Source organism: Austrofundulus limnaeus, unplaced genomic scaffold, assembly GCF_001266775.1.
Source record: "Austrofundulus limnaeus strain Quisiro unplaced genomic scaffold, Austrofundulus_limnaeus-1.0 Scaffold75, whole genome shotgun sequence".
Lineage (NCBI taxonomy): Eukaryota > Metazoa > Chordata > Actinopteri > Cyprinodontiformes > Rivulidae > Austrofundulus > Austrofundulus limnaeus.
The window spans coordinates 1277930-1286299 of NW_013952477.1; the positions used below are offsets into that span (position 1 = coordinate 1277930).

The window sequence follows — 8370 nt, forward strand, 5'->3', positions numbered from 1 at the left end:
ACCCGTTACTAGCGTGGTGTACCTAATAAAGTGGCCGGTGAATATATGAGTTTGTATGTAATGTATGAATATAATATACAAGTTTCACTTTTTAAATGGAATTACTGAAATAAATCTACTTTTTCATTATATTCTAATTTTATGACCAGCACCTGTATATCTGTGCCACAGTCATCTTCACATTAGGCTACATAAGTCTGATAAGTCCTAGAGGGTAACATGATTTGTGTCACTAATAGGGTATCGAATATATGTTACTTCTCATTAGGGTTTGGCAAAATCAGAAAAACTTTAATCAATTATTTTTTGGCACTTGACGATTGATACAATTAATGCTGCCAGGTAGACTGACTGGGGATTTCCCTGGTCAGTCCGCTCTGTGCTCCTCTGTGCTTTAAATATGACAAACACTTTTTTAAAAGGTTCTGTAATTTATTATCATAACTTTGGTTTTACTTGGTCTATCAACACATTTTAAAAACTGATGTCTAGCCTGAAGTCTGTACTTTTGACACAGTTTGTAACAGATTTTTATGAAGAGCAAATCTTTCCCACAAGAGTGATTAAAACTGGTCATGTGACTAGGATATGGGGCATTCAGGGACTCCAGGGGATTAATAGTCATATTAATCGTTATCAGCTAAATACCACAATCATGATTAACGTTTTTGCCAATATTGTCCAACCCTACTTCTCACCAAACCACATTCAAATAAACTTTATAGGTAACACAATATATCTGAATGTTGTTGTTGTTGTTGTTTTCTTTTTTGAATGAAGTACTCATTACATTTTATAAACTTAAGTAGAAGCAAAAAGTCATCTGAGAAAGAATTTCTCCAATAAGGTATAGAAAACAAAAAATGTTTACTTAAATAAGGTGACAATGTATTTGTAGTTTGTTACTTGACGCCTCTGAAAATGATTAAAGTTATCGTTAGTTTTTTTAAACTCCAGCCTGAACTCTTTTCCTGCGGGTCCTGCAGGTGGAGTTCAAACGTTAAGCTCCATCCTGCAGGAAGGTCAGGTGTGCTGAAGCATGGACAAGACAGAGGCATCAGCAGCCCCGTGGTTTCAAAGAATGAGCCGGGAGTTATACAACAAGCAGCCTTCTCCAGTAATCCATCATGTTTCAGGGACAGACAGGCAGAGTGCACTTTGTGTCTGGATCCACAGCATGTTCACATGTGGAACAGAGGCTCTTACAGAACGTCTCAGTGTGGCTGTTATCCAGACTGACCTTCGTCTCCCATTTCCCCCCATCAAGGGAGCTTAGCAAGACAGGATTACAACCAATTACAAGCCTCCCCAGAGAGCATGAAAACAGGACTGAGGATCATCTATTTATTGTGTGTGACCCAGCAGATGGAGGATGGTCATTTAACATTTAATCAACTCCAAGAATCGGAGGATCAAAACTGAACAATTCCTGACAGAGAATACGTGTAACAGGAGCCACTGAGCACACAAACTGCATTCAGAGTTATAACTACCTCGTTGTACAAAAAGTAAAATACAACAGCAGATAATAAAACATGATAATTCTACATTGTAGCCTGATTTGGAATCGTAAGTTATACACTGACCAAAAATGTCACAAACTTTATAAAGCCGAGCATTTTGTTGGATCTTAGTTATATCATCACAGTTATATTACATTCAACATACAATGACAGCAAATAATGAGCCTTTGATTCTTAATATTGTCACGCAGCGTGAGCTTTTAGAAAGGATTCTATCTTTATGAGGACAAAACCAGTTGCTAAGAGTTTATAACTCAATATCTTTTTAAGTACATAATAATTTCAACATCTTCTGGGATTAAAACAAACAGCAGTAAGAAATTATTCACGTTCTCTAGTATTTGTATGTTGTCCTGTTGCTGTAAAACATCACAAAATAGCACAGATTCACTATTTAAGACACGTTTCTCTAATCCTTAGCTGTTTGTGTGGAAGAGATTTGCTCTCTTATGTAACACGCKGGTGAAAGCAAATTTCCCTCCCCCTCACATGTTCTTTTTGTTTTTGCTTTTTGTTCAGTTTAGTTAATTGTTTGTTTGGAGATTGTTAATAGATTAATGTGACTTTCACTGGTAATGTTATAGCCCTCTTTATACAAGAAGAAAATATGATATTGTGTCACATCCACTCACACTGAAGAGCCCTTGTTGTTCAGTCTATATGTAGGTCACATTTACAGAAGAGACACACTTCTTCTCTCAAACTGCATCTGAGCTTMAGCTTTAGAAGCATCATGTAGATGAAACTGTTTTAAATTATTCTGGATTCACAAAGTAGATCCTTTAGCTCCAAAACAGCTGAGAACAATAAGTTTGATTATATTTTGTATAGAATTAATAAAGTATGTTCATTTCCTAAACATTGTACAAATTGTGCATGTTTACTTGTCACAGTTTAAAATTTGTTTTTATCTTTTACTATTTAATCTATATTTTACTTTTTTGGGTTTTACTTTTTGGATAAATTGGACATAAACATTGACATTGTTTGTATTACTGTAATTTTTCTTTAGCCAATTCAAATTGTAAATTAACTGATATAAAAATTGTAAAATTGTGACGAAGGTTTGACGCATGCTGTGTGTTGACAGATTGTAGGTTTCTGATTACTCTACATAATATGGTTCTCTTAAGATGGGCCTATTTATTGAAGCTTTACATCACAAACACAGACAGATGTGTATTTGTGTGTGGATCAATCTGTTCTTTGTAGATTTGAATTCGAATCAAAACCAGAAAATCTAATATATAGAGTGAGCCCGTCCACTGGTAGCATCTGTGACAACATGGAAGAGCAAAAATGGTGATCATACAGGGTATCGGCTCACGGCAAGCCCAACTGGATCTGTTTCATGAACTATCTGTAATCTTTTTACAACAAATTAATTATTTTAATTTTATTGAACAGTCATGTAAAACAACTATGGCTAGCTATATAAGGAAAATATATAATCTATAACATACAATGATTTAAACCAGACCTAAAACGGTCAATAACTTAGATTTTTAGCTGGTTGAAAAATTATGACTTTTACTGGTGTCAGGGTCGTGGAGGGTTTGGACTCAGAATGCAGGCAGATATAAGGAACTCAAAAAGAAAGAAGAAGAAGAAAAACAAACACAGGGTGATTGAGGGAGATGACCGAGACTGATGGCAGAAGCCATACAATGAAGCAGTGAGAAAGAAGTGGCAAGAGACTGGTTAAACACAAACAGAAGWGAGAAGATGAGCAGCACCTGAGAATAAGGCTGATTACAAACAGGTGAGAGTAACTGACAGGAAAAACACTGAGAAACAGGCTGAGGGTGAACTGAGAAACAGATCCACAGTTGAACAGAGACAAGAGAAAATGAGCTAAACTAATATGTAAGATAATATACGTAAGTAATGCAAAGACCAGACAGAAATAATTAAAACAAAACCCACCATGACAGCTAGTAATAAAATATATTCAATGTTATTTACCTGATAAGTGTCAACACTTGAAAAAAAGTTCTCTGCAGTGATTCTCTGAAGGAATAAACTTGAACTCATATTGGCTGACCATCTTCTCAACAGGTCATTTTTGTCTAATAAAAACCAAAAAATAGTTAAATATATATTATTTTACACTGTGTAAATACTACATAAGTCAGAGGCTAAACCAGCCTTATTAATTTGTGTTAAATTAATAATTCAGCAGTGCTTCACTCTGTATGGCAATATATTCTACAGAAGCTAATATCTGCTAGCCACTTTAAAAAATAATAGTGATTACATCGGCTTTAAAAGCTYATTTTAACTTTAAACTGTTTTATTATCAGCTTCAGTTCTGGTCAGATCACATCCACAATCAGGTAAATAWGATCAAATCTGTTTTTGTTTTTTGTTTTTGTGAAATGAGACATGGTTTTTGAAAAGAAGGCTGTTGATGAAAACCCCACTCCATCATTTAAAGATTGCCGGCGTGTGATCCAAGTGTCACCCGGGATGGTCATGCAACAAGGTCTGATTCCTTATCACCCCACCGTCGATGCTTATGACAACTTACACCAACAGAGACCAACATCAGCTCGACCTGCAGAGTTTGAACAGAGGGCCGGATGGTACTACACATTCTCACTCCCAAGTCGTCACATATTGATGCTTTTCCAAAGGTTCCCTCTGCGTCTTATTTTGACGCRSCRGGTACCCCCCTCGCGTCAGTCCTTGACGCCCGCGGCTTTTCCGGGTTGCGCCACCAGGGGTCTTTCAGTCGGGGGGCTGAGGTTAACATGAGGGATCAGGATTAATGGTTAAGTTTAGGTACTGGGATCAGGGGTAGGATGTCCATGGTGAATATTAGGTCATTTTACGCTTTAGAACATGTTTACGTGAATTTCGTACATTTTCTAAAAATGGTTAATTTTAGGTACTACGGTCAGGGAGAGGATGTCTAAAGTGAACAAAGCCAATTTCAGGCTTTGGAACGGTCGTTTTCGCGCATTTTCTACACTTTCTGAAATTATGACAACAGATTCCGCCCCATCTCGTCAGTAACTGACGTGACGGGGGTACCCTGCGCGTCAAAATCGGACGTAGAGGGAACCTTGGAAAAGCGTCAATATGTGAYGACTTGGGAGTGAGAATGGGTTGGATGGTACCAGACACTGAATCCACCTCCTTCTGCAGGTCAGGGCAACTTGGATATCACAGGTTGGATAGATCCAGCGGACTGGGTAAAAGGTCATCCTACTGCGAGCTGGAATGTAAACATCTTACTACACCACCTCTGGCCTTACTGGATCCACAGACACTATTTCTCACAGAACTGTTACCTTCACCCACGGAGACAAGACCACTAAAAGATAACGAGAGGGGCCAGACGAGAAGCAGAGACTGGAAGACCATACTTCATTATGTCACTGACCTGATTTTTACACATATATATTTTAGTTACCTAGACCCATGCATGAACTTGTTGTAACCTGAGTACATTATCCTCAAACAAAGAAAAGAGGAAGAGAATGAATGTATGTTTAATATGCATAATCACAGGAGTCTATAAAAATCACAGGCACACCCACAAAGAGAAGCTTTTGGGGCTTTTTTGGGGGTRGCTTTTGCAGGAGTACAACAGATMGCTACGGCTTGGCTCTCCTGTTGCCYTTGGGTCATGCTGGCCCAGGGGTGATAGGAAGGTTTAGAGCACTTGCATCTATCTTATTTACATTTCATCAGTTATTTTATAATTAAAAAAAGGCCATTTTGGGGGGCTTTTGGTTTCCTGTGGAAACTCCTTGTGGACTATATTCCTTTTAGCACATTTTGTTTAGATTTTTTGTCTTTGATTTTTATAACATAGGCAAAAGGATGTGAACCTAAATGAAAGTTATTGTTTTTATTATTCTTCACCTGAAATAAAGTTTTTGCAGAAGAGAACAAAATTGACACACTGCTTCTGGGTGATCTCTGAGTCTTGGTAAGTCTTCTGTATATTTTTATTCTGCTGGTTTTTAAAGGTGTGCACCACAACGCATGAGCTGAGGTTACCTCAGCTCATTGTAAAGCTCCAAAGGGGAGTGTGGGGTTGCAGCGGAGGGAGTCGGGGTGATTTGTCTCCTTTTGACAGGAACGGCAGCTCCCTGGGTTCGTCAGGTCGCGCCCTGGCTAAGTGAGGTAAAACTGCAGCTTTTCAGCCGCGATTCTCACAGGCCGTTGTTCAAGTTCARAAATCCTACTTGTCTGATAATCTTGCTTGATCATGCATATTAATGTGATGCTTGCTTGTTGTTAGACTGAGTCAGTAACTACGGCAGGCGCTGAGCCCCCAGGATAAGGCTGGATCAACAACAGGAAAACGTACTGGTTGATTTCGACCTGGTCTTAATTAATTGGGTGGAAGGGGTCAGGCCACRGCTTAGTTTACAGGTTTCTGTCTCTCTTCTGTTGGTAAATCTATAACACACAGCTTTATGGCATTTTTATACATATTAGACAGCTTATATACACTGTAATATGTTAATAATATTTTTGTTAATAAAGTATCATTATTAATAATTTGTATAATTTTTACATATCCAGTTTTGCCAATATGTACAATATGCTAAATCTAAACATTTGTGCTGTATGTTTTTGGCCTATGCTGATAGTCACATCATGTTACGCTCCAGCTGTAATGTGTACTGTGTACATGATAGTTACACAGTGAAAAATATCCGGCAAATTTTACCCAGCAGTTTTTTCTGAATTCAAATGAGATGTCCAAGCATGACTCTTATTATCTTGTCCAGTGATGAAAAGCAGACATAAAGCATCACTCATGCAGTGGGTTCTTTTATCCTTCCTCCTCCTCTTCACACTCACAGCTCTTTTATCAGTCAGAGCTGTTCTGAATCCTGCTTTTAGATCTTCTTCTTCAGCTTTATTTGGCTGCCATCTTTATTGTCTTCTTTACAAAATGGCCTGGTGATWGTGTCTGAGGCTGAAGTGAACAAGGCCAGTCGCTGAGTAATGAGGGGCTTGACGTTTCCAAAAGACTCTCGTGTGTCTGTATTCTCCCAGGAAGCTGTGATGACAGCATGTTGAAGCTCTATTCAAAGTCAGGCAGCAGAAAGAGGGTCAGCCACTCCCGCCGCCTCACCTGAAGTTCAGAAGTGGAGCGGAGTGTGCTGTCAGGAGGTGTTCATGCTCACGTCCCTGTCTGCCTCCACGTGTCAAACACACACACACACACACACACACACACACACACACACACACACACACACACACACACACACGATACACGGTTTGTCTCCCCTGCTGCCTATCAGCTCTGCCTTTCACAGCCTCATTCATCTTACTCACACCCTAGTTGGTGGATGGATCCACATCAGGCCAGGATGTGACACTGAACACAACAAAGGCCCCAAGCTTCAGAAACTTCACAGTTGTTTCTTTTTAAACTACAAAATTATAGATTTTTTTTAGGTTATGGGTCAGCATATTCTTATATTTTATTGACAACAACATAAAGAAAGTACTCACCAGATACCTCTGGCCTTGGAGAATGTCTTGTCCACTCTGAAAAATAACACAAAACATAAACTATTATAGTTTTAAAACTCCAACTTTTATTTTTTTTCACGGCTCATTGTGATTCTTTTTTTTATTTGCTTTTGCTTATGAAACTGATTTTAAATTTAATATAATGATAACTCATCAGCAGCATGATACTTCAGAAATAGTTCCTTTACTCTCCTTTGCTTGAAATCTTGATTTAGACACACAAGTAAGAGTGCAGAGGGATAGTTGGACACCCTTTCCGTTCTGCGAAAAGCCCAGTGAAATGAGAGAGGGCGGTTACGCAGGAAGCTAGATTGCCCTGAAATAACTCCTGCCATCTGTTGAAGCAGCATTTCCAAGGATGAAAGGATGATTACGAGCCTGATTTTTCTTGGAGACAAAATGAAACTTATCCTGGTTTGGATCCTTGTTATGTCATTACTGAGTGTCAGTTGAGAAAAAAACGTATCATCTGCTCCCAAATCAGACTGTGACGCTCATCCTACTGATTGCTTCTCCGGTCCTTCCTGTCTCGTTTCTTCTTACAAGCGAACACGCTCCTGCAAAACGCTCAGGTAAATTTGTTAGTGTGCTCCTGAAGGTAAACGTAACATTTGAAAATTTAAAACTCTGCAATGATCTGCCTCTGAAAGTCAGGTCAGATGAATCATTGTCCTCCTTCAGGTCCCCATTTAAAACATATCCTCATCTGACAGCCTGCCCTGGATTTTTTTCAAGTTTCATTTTTATTTCAGGTGGGGTTTTTTTTTTTTTACCCGCATTGTTCTTTTTCCAATCATGTGTTTTATCATCAACAGAAAGATGGCTTTTTCCATAAAAAATGGCCACACCATGGACATGAGAGTAAAACCCTGGAGCTACAAAACATGTTTTAACTTTCTTTAAGAGGATTGTTCAACATGAAGGGCAGAAGTCCTTGCATGGTTCTTGTTTCTCTTATTTGTTAACTAAATTAGGGCACACGCACACACACACACACACACACAAAAAAAAAATACACAGTTGTTTATATATCCTTGTGGGGCCCATCCATTGACCTCCATTCATTTTTTGGTAATTTTATATCCTAACCCTGACCACAAACCCTAAGGCTAATCTCACAGGTACCTACCTGACCCTAAAACTAACCTAAACTCAATTCACATCTTGGTGCTAAACMCAACCCCCAACCCAAAATCAGCCTCTGAAGTTGTGGGGCCCAGGCTTTGGGCCCCACAAGGAGCACCTGGTCCTCACGAGGCTGCATTTTCCTTAAAACTGGGCCCCATGATGTAGGAAAACCAAGGACACACACACACACACACACACACACACACACACA

The 8370-nt window shown here is 38.9% G+C and overlaps 1 protein-coding gene across 2 annotated transcripts in view; it reads right to left on the reverse strand.

Annotated features, from left to right (window-relative positions):
- Window positions 1-8370, reverse strand: part of LOC106519327 (rap1 GTPase-activating protein 1) — an 80237-nt gene that overhangs the window by 49117 nt on the left and 22750 nt on the right. For both annotated transcript variants that reach the window (XM_014010952.1, XM_014010951.1), the window contains exon 2: window positions 7011-7046. In XM_014010952.1, the coding sequence (XP_013866406.1) occupies window positions 7011-7046 (36 nt within the window). The remainder of the gene's footprint in view (window positions 1-7010; window positions 7047-8370) is intronic.